At 42.0% G+C, this 22,448-nt stretch overlaps 1 protein-coding gene across 1 annotated transcript; it reads right to left on the bottom strand.

The window, feature by feature from the left end:
* Positions 1-553: 553 nt before the first annotated feature.
* Positions 554-10,004, bottom strand: drd2l (dopamine receptor D2 like; the record flags this gene model as incomplete). Its single annotated transcript, XM_080741433.1, has 7 exons — positions 554-750; positions 1,477-1,816; positions 2,229-2,312; positions 3,152-3,363; positions 5,456-5,592; positions 8,811-8,920; positions 9,657-10,004. 7 exons carry the CDS (start codon positions 10,002-10,004, stop codon positions 554-556), a joined length of 1,428 nt encoding a protein of 475 aa, XP_080597559.1.
* Positions 10,005-22,448: the final 12,444 nt, after the last annotated feature.

Genomic DNA, 22,448 nt, shown 5'->3' with positions numbered 1-22,448 from the left:
ATTATAATGTGCAGTCCCTCAGTTGATGTGCACTAGAGAGTCATCATATTCGCACTCATCAGATTACACATCCTCTTCTGTCTCCTTTCACCCACCCTGCTCACACTCCTTTACCTTCTCATCATTCATTCATATCTTGTTCCCTTCTCTTCCATTCAATTCAATTCTATGCCATCTTGATTTAAAGTTGGCCAAATGAAGCTTTTTAACATGTTATTGAAGCTTATCTATGAAAAGAATCCATTTGTCGCTCAGCATTTCTCTAAAGCATCTAATGGAGATTTACCCCCCAAAATTGCCTTCATTGCCCCCTCTCTGTGAAAGCCGGTGTGACAAGTGAGTGTTGTGACAAAATCATAACTTAATTTCATCCTCAGTCTGCCTGTAGGTTGTAATATCAGTCCAACCAAGCAACAGCAACAAATGGTCGCGAAGAGGTGCAGGACCAATTTATTGTAAAGTATTTTCTTTGTTTTCTGCTTTTTCTGACTCACTCATTCATTGGTCCATATGATTGTCAATATCTCTCCTCTCCTCCCACCCTTTGTCTCTCTCAACAGTGGAGAATCTTAATGAAGGCTTTGCGGAATTCGATGTTGAAGGTGGTGTAAATGACAGGGTTGACAGCGCTGTTGAGGTAGCCCAGCCAGGTGACGGCACTGTAGAGCGAGGGGGAAATGCAGCAGCTTCCACAGTGAGCCTTCAGTACGTGGGTCAAGAAGAAAGGCAGCCAGCAGATGATGAACACGCCTGGGGAGGGTGGGCATTAAGAACACACAAAGTGGATTGAGGCATTAAAGGAGTAGTTCACCCCCAAAATGACTTTTTAATATTGATTACTCACGCCATGGAGACAATAATATTTATTTTGTATTCATCACATTCCTAATTGATTATAGTAAATGTATTTACCCTGATGGTTTCCCCATCCAGTGCCATGCATTTGTGTCCCCATCCAGGGCCATGCATTCGGGTCCCCATCCGCAATCATTGGGGGTAAATTTACTATAATCACATTTTTGTCTAATGCGACAAATACAAAAAAATATGATTGAACTCAAGTCTCTATGGCATGACTAATCAATAGAAAAAAAGTCATTTTGGGGGTGAACTACTCCTTTAACCACTTTCAAACTGGACGTTTCTATAGGCATATAAAGGACCCCAATTGAAACAAGCCTGGAGGCTTTCTTGCAGTGTTTATCCTTTTAGCTGACCTTGTACCAGTGAACTGTACTGTCATGAAACTATACCTTTTCATGCAAACCTCTAATAAAGTCCTCAATCAATCAATCATGTAATTTCTCATTTTCAAAGTATGTCAAATTCATATTTCAAAACAATTTACATGTCAACATTTTGCTAGCACTCAATTTTCAGAGGTTACTGTGTTTTATGATTAACTCATAAACTAACTAATACATTATTTAACAGTTGCCTCTATTCCTTCTATGCTGTTGATCTTCTTTTCCTCACCCAGCACAATGGCCAGCATTTGTGTCGCCTTCCTCTCCTTCTGCTGAGACAGCCGTCCTCTCACCCTCTCCTTGGTGATTCCCCCTTTGTCCCGGTCCCTGTGGCGATCCCTCCACCCCTCGCGGCCCCTCATGCCATCCTCCAGGGTGGCGGGGCGAGGCGTTAGGGCCGATCTGATCATGGCGGGGGGTGGGGCCGAGGTCGGCCCCACTGAGATGGACAGGGAGATTCTGGCCCGTCCGGGGGCCGGGGGAGGGGCCAGGCTCTCCGCCGGACCCTGGGACAGGAGTCGCCCTGGCTCTATCTCCAGAGGGTGCACCACCGCCTCCTTCACCAGCGTCTGACAGACCAGAGGAGATGGGAAGGCAATGAGGGGAGCAGGGGAGTCAGGGACAACCTTGGTGAGTGGAAGGACAAGTCAAAAGCAGAGAGCATCATGGATAAAAGGCATGCCCGTTGTAAATGAGCAGAAGAAGGAGAAGTGGCCGGCTTGGTAATCTTGTCCTTAGACCCACTGAGTATTGCTTAACTAAAAGGTCTTTGGTATAATCCCTCCAAGAAATCACATGTCTATTAACCACTTTCAACCTGGCGAACATTTTCAAAAGATCTCAATAAATGGATAAATAAATAATATAACTAGAAGCTCACAATGCATCACAGCATGACATAGATAGGCTTGTAGATACAGCTACTCTTTTTCCAAATTCCTTTGTAAAGCAATTTGTTTTCAGCGTACTCAAGACACTCACCACTTTCTTGCGTTGCGGAGCAGCAGTGGGTGGTCTCAGAATCATAGTGCACAGCTTCACATCCTCTGGGTGTGTACACTTATTCTGACAGGGAAGAATAGGAGTGATGTTATGCAGGTGCTCTACAGGGACGCAAAACGTACAAGTCAACATGACACAATGGAAACGTGTCAGGAGAAAGGCTTACACAAAGTGATTTATTAACAGTGGTGGACAGTAACGAATTACATTTACTTTATCTGTACTTTCCTTGAGTATTTGTGTTTTTGGATACTAAAGGGCCATTCCCCCCCCCCCCCCCCCCAAAACATGATGATCAGGTATTATGATTATACTAGGAGAAAGATTTTTTTCTCCAAAAAAGTGTTAAAAAAAAGTGAAAAAAATGTTAAAATTCCATTAAGTATGCCTGGTTGTCAGGTGGGTGGTGACAAAGCTGAAGTTAGCCACACCCACAGTGTTGGGTGTATGGTAAAAGGGAGGGGATGATTTTATGATGTCATTAAATCTGTGTTTTCGGGCCTTTTGACTCCAAAAATACACAGGGAAGACAAATTTGCACATTATAACCCCGCCCAGTGGTCTATTAGAGTAATGTTAACTCCATAGACGCATACAAAACAGAAAAAGTACAAAACTATGGCACTTTAAAACCATTTTAAGCCAAGTGGGTGGTAGTGTTCACACCAGCTATTAGAAAACATGCAATGGTGAAATATATAGTAATATAGTTACAGTATCTTTATAGTTTTCGTGCATTCAAAGACACTTTTGACTCCAAGTACCATATTCATGAATGAATCACTTATGCCCTATTTCAAATGTTGTTCAAATAGTGTGTGTGTGTGTGTGTGGGTGGGTGTGTGTGTGTGTATGTGTGTGAGATAAACCATTACTGAATGACATTTTATGGGGGTCCCTACCTTCCTGTGTCGGTGCCCCTCTGCTGCCTCTCCCTGTGGGTGCAGGCTGTGTCTGCGAGGCGGGGCAGTGCGTCTGCCACGCCTGCGCAGCACCACACAGATCTGTGCATAAACCAGCAATGTCACGATGAAGGGAACATAGAATGAGGCCACAGACGAGTACACCACAAAGGCTGGGTCTGCAAGGCTGCATTTGGTACCCTCCCGGCTTGCTGGTGAGGGAGGAAAAATATGATATGACTTGTTAGGGAAAACGACATAGTACAGGTTTTCTGCAGGAGGTGAGGAGGAACAAATTAAAGTAGGGAAAGTCTCCAATACTTATATTACGTTGAATTGTGAAAAGTTCCTCCATCATTAGTTGGGTCTTGATCAAAGACATTGCTTCTCAAGTTCTTACATGAAAGGGATTGAAGGGAACAGATACGTATTTGAAAGGTAGACAGGCTCTCAAGTCAAAAAGCAGAACACTAGAAAGCTCATTAAACACTTTTAATTAGTAGAGAATGCCTTGGCAGTCCACATATAAAGAACTTCCTTTTACCATACAGGTTATATGGAGAAAGGCAGAAAGATTTTTTTAACCACATGAACCCTAGCATCCCCTATTCTGGGTCAAAGAAGGGAGCATAGTAATAAATCCCTTGGGGACTTTGGTCTATTAAGTACAGGGTTTAAACGATTAATTGCAGTCTTCAGAGGAGCTATACCTTTAATGAATGTACCCACCTCATGCCATATTTGGTGTATGAGTGAGATGAATATTACATCTCATAACACTTGCTAGCCTTTTCAGATCAAGTGGCTGCTTTTCAGCTTAACGGAAGCACGCACGCACGCACGCACGCACGCACACACACACACACACTTCAAGTGCCTTCATTAAGGAAGGGGCTTAGGCACTGAAAAGCTCAGCTATCACTTGATGCTCTGCGACACGACTCTTCAAGTGAGATGAGGTAAGTCAAGGATTATGTGTGCCCACTTGTCCACTGGGTCTCACAGATGCGGGGTCTGCTGTTACAGACAGGCATCACATGTCTTTCAGGGGACACCTGTTCTACTGAATGGTATAGAAGCATTTGGAGCCAAGAGATGTTACTGAATACTCCATGTATATGTGCTTAGAAACATATATTATAGGGCTCTAATTTGCCACACAGTTAGGCATCCTGAGTGAACAGATGTATAGGATTGATTATTCATTTAGTCTCTCACCAACAGATGATAATCTAATTCAGGGCCAGCTGGGCCAGTATATTGTTGATGGCCATGTGCATTATGCATGTGTATGTTTGTGACTGAGTACATGTACGTGTCCCCAGTTGTATAAGTATGTATAGTCGTGAATGCCAGGTCCTTTTAAACTGCACATTAGTATTATAGATCGGCTATTTTCGGCAAAAAGAGATTTTGTGCGGAGGCAGAGGGGGAAAAGGAGGAGGCTTGTATAGACCCATATGGGGGTTTTGTGGTTTTTCATCAAACTGACACAGGAATAATTATGTGTAATGGCTACAGTGTTGCTTCATGGTTATAATTTTGAAAAAGAAGAATTTACCTACGTCATCCCACGAGGGAAATTCAGTTTTCAGCTTAACCCAGCTGAACTCAGTGCTGCCCACAAGGAGCGTGGGGGAGGGGAGCAGTTAGGGCTTAGGTGTCTTGCTCATGGACACTTCAACACATAGCTGGAGCTGGAATCACACCTGCGGCCTCTGGGACCTCCGGAGTCCCAGGTATGGACACTAACCATTCAGCTACGGCCAATTTTGTTTTAAAGGAAGAAATGTCTATGCCTTGACAAAAGAAACTGCAGATTACCCACTGCAATGAAGATCTACTCTGTATACTGTAAGTACTAGTGCCTGTATGATTTCTTACTACTGAATATAATTGACTTCACTCAAACAGAACTGAATAAACTGTGTACAACATTGAAAAGAGGTGACTGGAGACCTGTAGGGGTTTATAATAGGTCCCCTCTTTTTCCCCCCTCTACACCTAACTAGCTTGTCTCTAAAGTAAGCATGTGGTTAAATTATTATGTGCAACCCCATTTTAAGAGATGTTATGCCGGGGCACCCATAAGAAAATGTTTAAAAAATATTAGAAATAAGCATGAGATTGATTTGCCCAGCCCTCTGCAGGGATGGGACCGCCCCTAATAGGCCTGTCCCTAAGCTTAACTCTAACCTTAACCTCACAAAAAATGTGCCTAAACCTAACCTCAAAACCATGCCCTGAAAAGAGGGACTCAAAAGCATGCATGCAGGGATGTCAGCTGGATGGAGCTGCTGCTACCGGTGTTATTGAGTCCGAACAGCAGAGGGCAGGAGATGGCGAAGGAGAGGAACCACACCACAGCAATCATCACTGCCACTCTCCTCCTCGAGCTGTACCTGGTGTTATACAGCAAGGGCATGGCCACCGCTGTGTATCTGTAAGCACACACGCACACGCACACGCACACACACACACACACACACACACACACACACACACACACACACACACACACACACACAACACGTTTGTATTAATATTCTTTTTTTTTTTTGTTATCAATTATTTTTATTTTCCATAACATGAAATTAGAGACATACATATGAATAGAACAAGAAAAAGTAAAACATTAATCAAAAGAAAAATGCAATTAACAGACAAACAACACAAACAATAGCAAAACAAGAAAAGGAAAAGAAAACCCACCCACCCCCTTTCCCCGGACCAACACGGAATGTACAATAGTGCATGCCTGTGCTAGGCTGTTACCACTATATAGTGATTTCTTGAATCATAGCCTTAAGCTTATCTGCAATGTCCGACCACATATTAATGTTTTCTTCTTTTGCTCCGTGTAACCTTGCTATCGACTGCTCTAAATATACTATATCTAGAAAGGTCAAGGCCCACTGGCGAAACGTTAACGTATGAGGAGGTTTCCACCGCGTAGCTACCATCTTCTTCGCCGCCGTTAATCCAGCAAAGAAGATGCGCTTGCGTATATTGTTTAGTTGCAACTGTGAGACGTCATTTAATAAAAATAAAGAAGGAGAAGATATGATATTAATACTAAAAATAGTTGAAAGTTTGGAGGCAACCATATTCCAGAATGACGACACATTTGGGCATTCCCAAACCATGTGAAGGAAGGTACCAATACTATTTGAGGCGCAGAGAGTGCAGTTGGGATTATTCAAAATCCTCATAGCACATAGTCTGCGGGGAGTTAAATATTGTATTAATATTCTTGTCAATTTTATGAATGGCATTTATTTATTTTTTCTTCAATCAAGAATCATAGTTATGTAGGACTGGATAGAAATTTAGGTACCGAATATTTTATCGCAGAGCCACAGAAAGTAAAAGAAATAATTGTTAAATTGAGCGGTAATTCAACATTTACTTATCATTTTAAAATGGACAGTTTACTTATTGTGTTAGTGGGCATGACATTTGAGCAAGTAGAACATGACCTGTTCTTGCCCAACGGGCAAGTGCCTCTGAGACCATAGTGTCAACCCCTAAATACAAATCACCCAGCAATCATTCACAACCATCATGTTGGGAAATTGATGTTGAACCCAAAGAAACCTTGCATCACTACGTTTCAACTTTTAATGCATAGACCCCTCTACATCTGCCCTACTTTTGTCAAACTACTTGCAGTGTCACACAAAACTATCACTAGATATTTGGAACCATTGAAAAGTATTAACAGAATGTGTGACTAAATAATAATCACATTGGATCCATTGGAAAACAGGTTCTATTTCCTGAAAATAAATGTTTTTTGGACATACAAGGTTTCTGCCTGACGCCACTGAAATGCACCATTTCTCCTCCTTGGCCACGTGGAAAACGTGGACAAAAGCTGCCATTCCTGGGTCAGCTTAACCGTACAGTGAAAGCACTGCAGGTGCCTTCACAACAAATGCCCATTACCAGCAGCACCGTGTCAAAGCCTATTACCGTAAAAGGTTTCTGTAGCAACAGCACAGGCGTGAACAGTTCTCTGCAGGAAGAAGACACTTTAATGAGCAGGAGAAGGCAGAGGGTTAGGGACAGGGACAAACAAAGGGACAGAGAGGGCCTAGTGGCTTTACCCAAGGGTCCATACTCATTCCACTCAGTTTATCTTTAGACACAATTACAATTATCTCTTTGTTGTACTGGGAATATGTATGAAGGCGGTATTATTTCATTAACATTGACTTATTAAAGGTCTGTGGATCACTTGAGGACTGAGGAGAGGAACAGAAGAGCACTTGATTAAAGATTAAAAAAACAAACAAATCACATTTGGCTAAACTGCTTTGACCAAAGAAACCGTATATAGTTACCCAGAATCAAACTAGAAAAGGGCGCTCCACAGAGGGCATGTCTCTGACAGGATGGGTTGCCTTGCCAGGGCTGTGTAAGTTGTGGGTTGCAGCCATCAGGAAACAACTAGGCTGGGGATGTAAATGGGGAAAGGGGAAAGTGCTTTTGCTCTTTAGAGGTTTCAATTTTAGGGTTAATTGGATGTGTAGTCTACCATTTCGTACCAGTGGCAAGCCGTGGTATAGGTTATCCTGGAAATATATCAAGGATCTTTAGCTGGTTATAGTCTTTGGTAAGACTCGGCTGGGGATTGAACCCTAACCTTCCGGTCTCAGGGAAGACTAACCACAAGGCCACTGAGCTATTTTTATATTTATTTTTAATTATAGAGAATAACAAAATAGCCGAAGTACATTTTAAACATCTCATCTCAAATCCCCCAGCCCCGCAAAAGAGAAATGCAAGCTGAGAAGCCAATGCATTGGATGCTATTTCAAAATGTGGATTTGTGTGCAATCACTGCAATGCACACTATTGTATTATTTATTTTCACGTTATCCCATTAAGACATGAGGCCAATTCTACAAATGCCTTTTAATCCCAAAATATTCCTGAAAAACATATGTTGCTACTAACATCTAACATGACACAGATGGTTTTGCGGTTTTAATAGGTTATTGTCTTCAGCACTAATCAAGAGAAAGGTTAAAGTGAAGCAAAAATAAATGTATTGTAGATAAGCCACATATTGGCCTGTTATCATATTAGTTATTATGGTCTTTGTAGTAGTAAAGGAGTCAATTTGCCCACTGTGAAGACATTAATCCTTGACAAAGATCTTGTCTTGCTGAGAGGACACTTTGAGGCGAGAAAAAGGCACAGGGAGTAACAGAGGGAGGGGGTGAAAAAGAGAAATAGAGAGATCTTGTCTTGCCGAGAGGACACTTTGAGGCGAGAAAAAGGCACAGGGAGTAACAGAGGGAGGGGGTGAAAAAGAGAAATAGAGAGAGTATACTTATTGGTCATAAGAGGATATAGTATACTGTGATGGATTAAAAAGAAAAGAATAATAATGAGACAATACATGGTATCCAAGGCATTGTACAATGTGCATTACATTCACCTATTGACACACCAAGGCATGAAGTAACCATGCAAGGCCCCAACCTACTAATCAGGACTCAGTTGGGGGTTCAGTGTATTGCTCAAGGATACTTTGACAGAGCCAGGAGGAGCCGGGGATCAATACAACCAATCAATTACAAAAAGAAGAAGAAAAGCTCAGATAAGAGGAAGAATAGATGCGGAACAATGACCCAGAGCCATACATTACCTGTCGATGCTGATGGCACAGAGGTTGAGGATACTGGCTGTGCACATCATGACATCCAAGGTCAACAGAATGTCACAGTGGATGAGACTAAAGCGCCACTCTCCCACCACCTACAACAAACCAACAACACCCGCCATGTAAACAGGATGTTGTGTGAAACACATGGCCATTTCCAAATGATAATACGATTATGGTATTATGTGTAAACAGCACCTCAGTGCTAAAAATCTGCATGAGAAATAGACAACGCACTGTACTAATCATAATGGATCAATCGTACTGTAATAATAATATTTATGACTGGTGAGTGCTGGGCTAAAAGAACTGATGAAGATCCACAACAGAATCAAAACGTTGTCAGCCAAATAAAGGTTTTGCACTCTGGTGAGCGGGCTCTATCCTCTTTGAAATGACATTCCAGGGGCGCCCGCTGGCCTACTGGTCCAGGCGCACACCACTTAGGCATTGCAACTGCATAAGCATGGATGCCTGGTGGCGTCGCCGGTTCGATTCCCAATCCGGATGACCTTTGCTGCGTGTCACTCCCCATCTCTCCCCCCATTTCCTGTCAGTCTACTGTCCTATCAATAAAGGCATAAAAGCCCAAAAACAAATCTTAAAAAAAAGAAATGTTTTGTTTCACATAAAATCTCCCTAACCATTGGTTCGAGCTATGGAGAGCTCCAAAGAGATCATGTCCATTAGTGTGAGGATTTAAACAGCGAAAAGAGATGACTGCATGAACAAAAACGCAAACACACACATGTAAACAAACATGTACACAAAACAAACAAACACAAACAAACAAACACGCGCGCGCGCACGCACACACGCACACACACACACCTCTAGGTAGACGCCCCAGGGCATGACGAGAGTGGCCAGCAGAAGGTCGGAGACGGCCAGGGAGACGATGAGGTAGTTGGTGGTGGTCTGAAGGGCGCGCTCCCGTGACACCGCCACGCACACCAGCACGTTGCCAAACACCACGCAGAAGATGAGCAGCACCAGCAGCACCGCGTAGAAGTTGTACGGCGGCGAGGGCAGGGGCGGCGCGCCGGAGCAGTTGATGGACGAGGAGGAGAAAGGGGAGGAAGAGGAAAGGGAAGGCGGCTCGTGGGCCAGGAAGACGGACAGGTTGGGCTCCAGGGGGGACAAGGGAAAGGTCCCGTCTGTCTCGTTGAGAGAAGACATGGCTCAGCTCCCATGGACCGGAACACTCTGGAGGGGGACGCCAGCGGACAGAAAAATGAGACGGGAATTGTAATGATTCCAACCAGTCATCCACTTGAAAGTGTGGCGGTTGAAACACTTGACAGCATCACTTTATCATACTTATGATATAACATCATTAGTAAGTGTGGTTGCCTTTCCATCTTTCCGGATAAACTTGTTTCGGTGGCATGCACTTGGGCCATAATTTGACAAATTAAGTCAAATCGACCGGCTTCATCGGGACTCGTCTGGGTGCATTTTGCTAAGAGATATGACGAGATAGGTTATACTGTATAGTTTAGTTGCAACCACAGGTTGCAGTTTAGTATGAAAACGGTTACATCTTGTCTCCGTGTAACGTCTCCGTGTCACGTTTCAGTGTAACGCTCAGTTTGGAAAGGTACAGTTTCATGACAGTACAGTTCACTGGTACAAGGTCAACTAAAAGGAAACTCATTTCCATTGAGATCCTTTTCTTTAACTCATAACATTGAATGACAAACAGATAGAACACAGTACTATGCAGTAGATTAAAAAAAACAGTTTTAAACTAAAACAACAATGCAAAAAAAAAAAGCATTTACAAAGAGGGGGGGGGGGGGGGGGGGTGAGGTTAGGTAAGGCTGGGTTTAAAGTTACCAGTTTCGAGTGGCAGCCGCCTATAAGTGGTTTTTCAGAGTGGTTTTAAAGGAAGTTAAGGATTTACACTCCTTTAAAGCCCCAAAATAAATCTTTAAACAAATTAAAATAAGTGTTTGCTGCTCACCCATCTAACCACTTAACATGCAGCAGCAGCACTGCTGCACAGTACTTCAGTAGAAAAGCAATAAAAAACAACAACAAAAGACTGCCAGTGCCAACTTGGGCAGGGGATATATATACGTATACTGTAGTAGTAAGTTATATTATATATCATATAATTAAACTGCTGTACAAGCAAACTGTAAAGTACAGATGCAGAAAAAAGTAAAAGAACTTAAACAGGAATCACTCCCACAAACAGATGATCAGTAGGTAGTGAGTTATCTGGTCAATGATTTTCCAGGATTCACTAACAATGAAAGGGGAGACACATAGGGGAGCATAGCTGATCATAATGAAGGCATGACCGATGATAAAATGATCTCATCCTCGCCATCCATTGGTCATTTGTTCCCACTCACGGTAATTAAACATGCCAGGGGGACAGATGGTGAGTCCTTTGACATTTCCCATCTCACTCACCACCAAGCCCAGTATCAGCACCTTGGAGAGCGACATTGGTCTTCAACCTTACTTAGCTAAAAACTAGCCCTTACCCGTTCAAAGATATGAGCTCTGAAATGATGTGCAGTGTGTGGGTTATGGGGTGTGCACTCGTATATGAGGGATGGAAAGTAACTTTAACTGGTGCTTACATGATAATATGTAGGAGCATCAATGTAAGAAATACCCGTTTCGTTTAATGGCTACAGAGATACTGTGTACCGATCTGCATGATTTTTGGACAACATCTGTAACAGGGCCAGACAACCCCCCCCCCCACCCCACCCTACCCCACCCCCCCGCGCGCGCGCGCGCGCGCCACACACACACACACACACACACACACACACACACACACACACACACACACACACACACACACACACACACACACACACACACACACACACACACACACACACACACACACACACACACACACACACACACACACACACACACACAGCTGGTTAAACATGTTGCCTCATGCTAGATGCAGAATAGATATGCCTCATGCTAGATGCAGAATAGATAGTAGATACACCAGAAAAATGCTAATATACAGCATACGATTTGTGAAAGTGACAAACGGGCTTCACAGTTATGTCAGGTGTGTTCATATGCTAATGGTGATGCGATTTCAGATCAATTGCTCCAGCCACTGAGGAGAAACACTGTTACAGACGGACACTCAGACAGACGGACGGACGGACGGACGGACGGACAGACATTCGGAAAATTATATGTTTGATATCAGATCTACAAGCGTACTCTGAGGTTGTCATTCTGGTGTAAGCTCCAACATGAGCAACATAAGAGATGCTTCACTGACAACTGATTTCAAAGATTTAAACTTTTCATCCATGGTACATACATTAAAGTTATACTATGTAACTTTTTTTATAAAACAAATCTTAAAATTGTCCTAACTGTTAAATCGCTAAAGTTTAAGAACCCCCACTCCGTTAATTTCAGCCCCAAAAGCCTTTTCTTTATATGTTTTCTACTTAGCCGTGACAGGGGCGGGATTTCCCGGCAAAATTACGTCATCTGCATCATCCGTATACGTTGTGTATACGTTGGCCAATCACATCGCGGATCATACACACATGATACACTACCGGCCAATCACAGCGTGTGCTGCGTCTCTTCGGGAAGTAGCCTCCCTCAGCTACAGTGTTTACGATGGTGAAGGATTCTTAACCTCTTAATCCTCAAATCCTGCTCAGAAAATTACGTTCTACCCCTCTACGGAATCGTATCGGTCGCGGTGGTTTGCGGCGCCGCTCTGGCCGAAAAAAGTAATACCGCGACTGACCACTAGTTTAACAACTTACACGGTATAGCTTTAAGTGTTAGACTTTGTGTTTAAACTTCACATTTCCTTACAGTATGGATTTCAAACCAGTATAATGTACTAGTAAGATGCCTCAGGGCGACATGCGACCGGTCGCGCCAATTCTTGGTCATCTGGCCAGTGATGAATATCAGACCCCAGACTGACTACCCCTCAGAATATCAGACCCTTGCATGATAGACAACAATGTGATGTCTGAACATGCCCAAATATGGGCATTCCCAGATATGCGCTTATTATTGATGACATCGGGACAGGGATCTCCATATATGGGCATAAAACGGACAAGGACGTAATTAATTTGCAAGTGTGACTCGTGATGACATCAGAGATCTCCATATATGGGCATAAAAGGGACATCAAGCAAGAGCGTGATGTCAGAGCGGCAAACCTGTCTGTTAAGAGTGGTTCCCCTGACATCACAGTGACATCAGAGCATGATGTCAGAGCGACAAACCCATAGAACCACAGACAAACCCATAGAACCACAGACAAACCCATAGAACCACAGTGTCAGGCGTGACAGACATTGATACACACAGACAAGCTGTGACCGTTTTCATAACATACTTGCGACCTACGGTCGCAATAATAACATCACCCATAGTTTTCTTCTTATTTTTTATGGAGCTGTATATTGGCATATCCTGGTTATGGAAACAATGGTAATTGTTCTCCGTGACGGTATTGAATATACAAATTACTAAGGGGTCGATGACTATTAGTCAAATGTAGAGTCCAATTGATTTTCTTGGACACGGAGCTGAAGAGTCACATCAGATCACATTCAACATTCTATTCTTACATGCTTCTGATTCTACAACAAGCTCTTTCTATTTCTATCAGTGTACCACCATTGACTAAATATCAGCTACAGTTTCACCTCTTAACACATTGACCGCCATTTTAACATACCTCCGTACTCCCACCTGCCATTCGTCTCCATAGACTTCCATGTAATTGGGTGTGCATGGATCATGCACACCCATGCCTAGATAATGCACCACGTGTGTCCACATTGCTCACAGCTTTCAAACAAAAAAATCCGAATGGAAATCCGTTCAGGCATTCATGAGATAACAGCCACTATGTTTAACAAAGATGGCTGCCAAAATGGCTGCCATGCTTGAAAGATGGGGTTGCTATGGGGGTTAAACATGCAATTTCGCGATTGCTATCATGCCTACTCCATTTTTGGGGGTCAAAACATTTTTTTGAAAAAAAATTTTTTTGAATTTTTTTTTTTTTTTAATTCTCTGGACTATCGGGCCTGGCGGGGAAAGACATTGGAATAATCTCGGGACTATCGGGCCTGGCAGGGAATGAGTTAACCTGTGTCTGGGGGATTTCTGAGACTGACTACCCCTCAGAATGAATTTGTAGTTATATCACCTAGCTTTCCAAAAACGTAAGGAGCATGTGCTTAAAGTCTCACCCCTATGAAAATGTACTCCATCTAATTAAGAAACTGCTTTGGAGAAGACTCACTTTGATTAACCTTGCTGTGAATGCCCATACCTGACTATTACAATAAAATTAAGACATATGGAAACGCAAACCCTACATGCACAAACATCTGTTATTCTTCAGTTCCTTCATGATTTGAATACTAATCAGCCCAATGGAAACAAGACCGCAAGGTAACTTGGGTAACTTATTTTAGACTAACTGTTTTGACTGTTTTGTATCAATCAATCAATACATCTCCCTTCCTGAGAAACGACCATTTAGTATAATTCATTTTGTCCATGACCTGGATTTTGACTCTTTGACCCCATCTGTATTGTCTGCATTTTGCTAACAGACAATCGGACAGAACCAATTACTATACCCTGTGGGTAAGGTAATGCACGAAGCTATTAGCTCTAAGTGTGTATGTCAGACTGAATGATTGGCTTCATTTCAGGACTCTTGTGATGAGATATCAATTACATTCCACACATGGCTGCGAAGTCTAAGCTACATATCTACTGTATCTACACAGATACACCTATACACAACTGAAATGCAGTGAAGATTAACTGAAATTAATGTAATTAGAGGTACATTTAATACAAACATCTATTGCAAACAAGTAACACGCCGTCAGGTAAGAACGACTTTGCAACATGGATTGATTCACCTTATTTACAACTTCCTTCCTTCCTCCCAAAACCATTTAGATTTTCTCAACTCTGAACGACAAAAATCCCTCTCTAATATGGTCTTTTTACCAATAAAATAAATGGAGAAAGCCTATCCTAAACTGCCCTTTGATAATAGCACTTGACTGTCCTTTTCTTCCCATTCTTCTTATCTATTTCTTAGTCCATCTAATCTTGAGAGTCAGGACAGATCTATTACTGCATGTCTGCCCCCAACACTGTCCAAAAAGGTTTTTTCTTTTCTTTACATTTTGCCACTATGCTTAAGGCACAAGCCCAGACTGACATAAATCTTTGAGTTATTTCATTAAGAGGCATGTATAAAGCTTGGCTGCTGGGAATGATGGGAATATACTGTGGCAGTGGTGGAGAGAAAAACAAGCACGCCTCTCAATGTTTACCATAACGCCATTCTCTTGAGACTATTTTATTCTCCGTTGCATTACAGTGTAGCAGATTCTTAACTCTTAAGCTAACAATGCGACACATCACATGAACATCAGTAGCATATTAATCTCTATAACATTCAAATGTGCAATTAAGTCACTTACAGGGATATTTACTGAAAAGTATGACTCACACACTGTCCCAGGAAGAGTTACACTGATTACCCAATTAATCATGAATGGTTTAACTATAATCAATCAGGCTTAATGTTGTTTGGATGTACAGTGGATGCATTCCTCTGCCCTCTGGAAAGTGGTAGTTCTGTTTTTGTTTTCCAGCAAAATGGCATACAACAGACATAAATTGGGCTTAACAGCTCCTAAATTATACAGTTTATAACAGCCAATTGGTTATGTGAGCTGAATGCTTAAAACTCTTAAAATGTTGTTACTTTGTTACACTTGCAGCCCAGCATCCATATTCTGGGTGGAACATTAGCCAAAAACAGTAGATCAACGCAACGCGTTATGAGCTTGTGGATGATGGATCTGCTATTTTTTGGTGTAGATGAAAAAAAGCAGTCCAAGTACAGAGCCAACACAGGTTCAGTGTATGACAGACAATTTCACAATACATTTAAATCTCTGCAATGATTGTTTTTTAACGTGATAAATTATATTATTGTCCATCTCTATACAGATAGGTAAATGGAATGTTGTATTACAGTATAGTGTTCAGCACCACAAGATTCCCAGCTCATAAGGGCTTACAAGACACTCACAAAATGTACATTCACCAAGATATGCCATTCACCAAGACCACAAACAGAATTCATGAGTTACTGATACATGGTGTGTCTTCTCTATCAATGTTCCTAAAACCTCCTTACTGAACAGCCAAGTTAAAAGGGACAGTTTGCACCCAAAATGAAAAATTTTCCTATCAATTACTCACCCCAAGGAGACTTGAATTCATTTTTAGTTTTTGTTGCATTCATAAGCCAATACTCTTTGTGTCTCCATGGGGAACAAAGCAGACTCTTCGTGTCTCCATAGCATAGAAAATCACTGCTGGTCATCAAATTATTGGCTTAGGAATGCGAACTATCCCTTTAACATACAACGTTCAGACATCCAAAACAAATCTGGATTCTTATCTTGGATTTCTTCAAATAAATGATTTCTCAGCTCACACATCATTGTACAGTGAACAGTGAAAAACTAAATGCAAATCACAACTCCCAGGTCATAAAGAATACACAATTGCTGCTCCTCAAGAATGCCAGTATACAGTATAACTACCCACCTCAACTGCCAGAGGTAATGCAAGATAACTTGTACAGCTACTTTTTGGTTTACACTAACTAGGGTAACCTACAGTAGAGCCTACCTTACACCCACTGTAGGGGAGAACAGGGTAAGATGACTCAATGGGTATGTTGTTGAACCATCCACATGAAAACAAAAAGCACATGTATTGTCACAAGATCTTAAATGCAGTAAACATCCATGATTTCTAGCTGGCTGTTAAGTTGGGATGCACATTGGGAAAGTGGAAAGCATACTTTTGCTTTTTGCCTGTCAAAGTACATTGTCTACATATCAGACTGTCTGTGGGGCAAAATGAACCAAATGCTGTGAGTTAAATTGAGCCAATGGTTCAACTTACCCATAATATTAATCACTGTTCATGAATGTTTCTCACTGAATATCAAACTTTATTTGGTTGGTTTTATATTGTTTAAAGTTATCTTTAAGAAAATAAATAAGACTATTTGGAAATGGGAAATACAGTATGTTGTTAAATTATGTTTGATAAATTAGTACAATACGTATATATTTTTTACATTTAAACTTGAACATTTTAAATGTGAGAGGGGACAAATTTCCCCTGGACTCAATCAACTTGAGCCATGGACAACATTTTCTTGTTTAGATTTTACTTCTGTGTCTCGTCTTACCCTACTTTCAAGTCTCCCTAATAATAGGCTAAATGAGTAATCAAAAATAAATCATCATTAATCAAATCAACCCATGTTAAAAGAAAATGCTTTAAAAAATGATAATATTGTTCTCTAGATCATCAGTGACAAAATACACACAATCATAATAGGACATCCGTGGTGGATCAAGCGATAAGAATTCCACTTACCCTCACTGAATAGTGGTGGTCACGGGTCGGGATCCCCATTCCCTCATAAGGACAAGGATGAATAGCAAATGGGGGTCAGCTGTCTGTCTGTAGCACATCCACCTCAAACTCAATGTAGTATGGGTTAACGCGCAGCACACTTCGCTGCCTGTGCTTCCAAAGAGCAGCCCCCCCCCCCCCCCCCCCCCCCTCACTCACACTCACTCACACACCCAGGGACGTGGAGAGAATGTTAGAGAGGCAGGGGCTGACATTTCTAAAAGGGCCTTTTGGTGGAAGTATCAAAGATAGCAGACCTCCAAGCTCACAACACGTTGCGCTGCGACACGTTGTGAGCTTGGAGGTCGGCTATTTTCGGTGCTTGATACCACACTAAACTAAGCATAATTTTTTTAACTTTTGTTTATTGTTTTTTTTTAACAAGCATTCATTGTATGAATCAACAAAATGTTTTAACAATGCTTCATATATCCCCATTATCACAAAAAACATATTAACACTTTGCAAGCCACGGGGAGCCCCTTAATATTAAAACCGGAATATACAGGACATCTGAGCAAGGAGTCTCAGCCGCGCCGCCTTTTACCGTACTGGGTCATTAAAAACGAAATAAATGATTTTTATCCGAAAATCGGCGATCGTCTAACCTTCCCTAGTCACCACTCGTCCATCGATAGCGCATGGCTCGTCTGACATGAGGCAGAAGTGACGTCAGGTCCATTCCTTCCAGAGGCTTCCCAGCAGCCGTCCGTTTACTGTTTAGACGATAACATTAGCATAGCTGGAGTGCTAAGGGCTAAGCTAGCCAAAATGGTCACATCGACTGTTCAGTCATTCTTGGATTATATGCTTGGATTATATGCGCACGGATCGCGCACGCGAAACGCACGGGGAGAAGATGCCTCGGCCAAAACTGCCACTCTATCCCAATGGAGATCCAGATAATCACGGTGAGCTAACGACCTGGGGATTGAAAAAAAAAAGAAAAAACAACGGCGCCGTCCAAGAAGGAGGGGTGGCGGGCTCATGTTTATAAACATAATATTATGTCTCAGATCATAATACAATAATAGAAATTTCACGGCTAATCTATCAACAGCCATTCTATTTCGGCTAGCAAAGTGTTAATTATATATCATTCCCCCCCCCCCCCCAAACAAGAAAATAAAAATAAAAAACACTTACAAGAACAATAAGACAAAAAGGAAATAATAACAATGGCTTTCTACACGGAGAGGGCTATAAGAAGCTGCATTCAAGTTCAGGAGAGTTTGGACAAGGCAATTCTCTTCAATGCTTCCTTCAGGTATTGCAGAAAAGAGGGCATTTGCGTTTCTTTCACCCCAGTGAAAACTGCATCCATGGGCACCTTTTACAGACGGGTAAAAGGGCGGGGGCTCAAGCCCCCCTTGATGTCTATGTGTGCACTGCACGTGCCTGCACACACCCTCCCTTGCCTTCTCCGTGTGGTTGGCGGTGCTCGGGGGTCAGAGCAACTGAACAGCATCAGTCTGATTGATGAACACTGGACGGCGAGCCGTACATTAAAAATAGGGGAAAGCAAGAAGGGGACGCTAATCTATCACGGTAGCGCTACACTTGTCCTGCAAACCCATTACAAGACAGAGAGTGTATACAAGAGTGTATCTGTGAAAGAGTCAAGAGATTTAAAGGTGCATGTTTGAAACGGTGTGTCCTACTCTCTTTTGTTACTGGCTCACTACTCAGACGTTACATCTCCATGAAGCCTGATACGTGTCATCAGCTGGTAGAACAATGCCTTTCAGAAATTGAACAATGGATGTCATCAAACCGTTTACTCTTAAAGGAGTAGTTCACCCCCAAAATGACTTTTTTTCTATTGTTTACTCATGCCATGGAGACTTGAGTTCAATAATATTTATTTGTATTTGTTGCATTCCTAAGACAAAAATGTGATTAAATGTACCCCCATTGATTCCGGATGGGGACGCGGATGGGGAGTAATGCATGTGGGTCCCCATCCGGAGTCAATGGGGGTCATTTTATTATAATATATATTTTCTTAGGAATGCAACAAAAACTAAAAAATATTTTTGAACTCAAGTCTCCATGGTGTGAGTAATCAATAGAAAAAAAGTCATTTTGGGGGTGAACTACTCCTTTAAATTCTGAAAAAATGTGATATTACTCCTTGGTTCAGAGAAAATAAGACACTATTTCAGCTCCACAATTCCACAAAGCTAGCCTAGTTCCAGACCCTGAATCGCTAGCGACACCCCTTTAAAAAAATAAATCTGCGAAACGAAATGTCAATTCAGGCTGAGTGTCAAGCTACCACAAAGCACTACTGTTAGAAATCTCTTTAAGAACCACATAGATGAAATTACAAAGACATGCAACTTCCATCTATGCAATATTGCCAAACTCCATCCCATTCTGTCAATGACTGATGCTGAAACACACATCCATGCTTTTGTATCATCAACTGTAACTCCCTTCTCTCTGGAATATCTAAATCAACAACCAACAAATTACAACTCATTCAAAACACTGCTGCCAGGATATTAAACCAGGACAAGATTGTTTTATCACATCACTCCTGCACTCATCTCTCTACACTGGCTCCCTACTAACTGCCAGATCTTTAAGATTGTACTCCTAAACAACAAAAGATTACACAACCTAGCACCATCCTACATAACATCCCAGTCATACTCCATGCCAGTCTGTTAACCATCCCTCTGGAATCATCTCCCCACCCACATCCGACAGTCTAGCTCAGTTCAAGAATAAACTAAAAACACACCTTTTTGCATCAGCCTTTGACATCATCTAGTCTGAATCAAGCACTAACTTACAGTCATCCATGTCATTGCTTTTATTTTAAATTGCCTACATCGTTTTTGTGTGTGTACAATTTACAATTTAGGCAATAGCATTTAGCAGACACTCTTAATCCAGAGCGATTTACAATAAGCAAGGTAATACATCAATAAATCAAACGCATATAAATAGTAATCTAAGAAAAAACGTAGGTAGACAAAGCACCTATTCAGTAAAACATTAAAAAAAAGAGAAGAAAAAAAGAAATAAATAACGAAATTACATGTATGGCCAATTGGACATTGAGGGTAGGCAAGTGCTATGGGCTAAGATTGAGTCTGAGCCGGAAGCTAGGGATTGAGTCTGCAGTTCTAATTGCAATAGGGAGTTTATTCCACAGTTTGGGGGCCAGGAGGGGGAAAGAGTCTAGGACTGTCGTCCTGGGGTTTTTAGCGAGGGTTCTGTCAGCTTCCCTGTCAGCTGATCTGAGTGAACGGGTGGGGTTGTAGGGATCGATCATACTTTGAAGGTATGGAGGTGCCATACCTTTGGCTGCTTTGAAGGTGTTCAGTACTCAAATCAGTGTTTTGTACACTGTGTGCCGCGGGCAGCAACCGGGAGGGAGCGGAGAAAGGGAGAGACGTGTCAAACTTTTGGCTGGTTGAAGACGTGCTGCGGCATTCTGGATCAATTGGAGAGGCTTAAGTGCACATGCTGGGAGGCCAGTGCACATAAGTTACTTACATACAGTACATGTTTTATTACTGCTAGTTTATTGTGTATTTGTTTTTATGTTTTCTGAAATTGGGCTGAAATGTGACTGTGTGAATGTGAATGCCCAAGCATTCTAGAACAGGCTTAGGCTACGTAGGCCAATGGTTCTCAAACCTTTTAGCTGGAGACCAAAAAGATTGTTTTTACGTGGCTCACCCAAGCAAGAGAAAATAGCTAATCTTGTGAGCTTGTAGATCTGCTATTTTCACTACTTCTTAAAACAGAAGTTTTGAATTTCTAAACAATATATTAATACAAAAATGGGTTCCGGCCCACTGTTTGGGAACAACTGCTAAAGCCTATGTTTATGTACTGTATGTCTCCTCAAAAGTAGACCAATAACGTCTCCAGTGCATGCATGCACCTGCGACTCGCTGTCAGTTTGCATTGGAGCCTGTGTGTGTGTAACCACTAGGCCAGCTGCGCCCCAAGGGTGCAGTCAACCTTGATGTGGATTCAAAACACACAAATATTTAGGCCTATTGCATGCATACCCTCTCCAGAGTAAACCTCATTACACCTGTCCATCTTCCCACTTATTCCATTCCCCCCCCCCCCCCCAATCCCAATACCTGAAGAGCATGCAGAGGCCCAAGTGGCACTGGACCACAAAACAGGAGGACCAATGAATTAGAGGGGGAGCTGAGAGGGTTAGGGATGCAAAAATGGTTGTGCCAAAGTGGCTCTTGGGCCAGAGAAACCAAAATGGAATCTGGAATCCATTGAAAGCCCTTTTGTATCAATTCGTTTGGGGTTAAACCATATATTGACCGGTCTATTTAGGGAATTTAGTCTGTAGTATAAATCCAATACCTCTCTCTGTGAGATTAAGTGGTCCCTCTCCCTTCCTCCATTCAAGGGATTCACCACCTCAGTGACATGAACCCAGCACACAAACATCACGTCCTGTGACACTCAACTGCCTGGCTACCGCAGACTTTTCAATCATCCTAATTGGTTTTACCGACAGCAGAACCTACATGGACATTTCAAAAGATAAACTACAAACATATTTCTACTGTACACGATATCCTCTCCCATACATACATTTTCCTGTGTGAGGGAATAGTAAAGTCTCCTTTAATCATTGCATTGCAGTTGACATGTTTATTACAGTCAGAATTCCCTGGGGATAACGTGGCGTAGAATTGCTGGGGGTAATCTGTGATTATCTGGCTACGTGAGGTCATAGTGGGGTTGTATGGATATATCATTTCTTACCAACATAACGCATTTCCCATCACATGAAGTACATCACAGTACATGCCAATGTTTCTCGACTATGTGCTTGGTATTGGTACTCAGAGAAAGATGAAAATAGTGGACCATACAATCAATTATTACTTAGGAAGCTTTCCAGGAAAAGATAATAGTTCTATGCCCTTGTCCTTGGCTCGTCTTCTACAAACCTGTTGCTACATATTCTCAAGTACCAAAAGTAAGCCTCTTTTCAAGCTAGATGGATAAGAGCAGTAGGCTATAAATAGTTTGTCGGTTTACAGACACAGCATTCTGTAAGCACGCAAAGAGAATTTCAGAGGGTAGTCTGGAGTTCATGTA

Source organism: Nannobrachium achirus (genome assembly GCF_963921795.1).
Source record: "Nannobrachium achirus genome assembly, chromosome: 2".
In the NCBI taxonomy this organism is placed as follows: domain Eukaryota; kingdom Metazoa; phylum Chordata; class Actinopteri; order Myctophiformes; family Myctophidae; genus Nannobrachium; species Nannobrachium achirus.
Note: the sequence above shows the minus strand (reverse complement) of the source record. Positions and strands in the feature narration are given on the sequence as shown.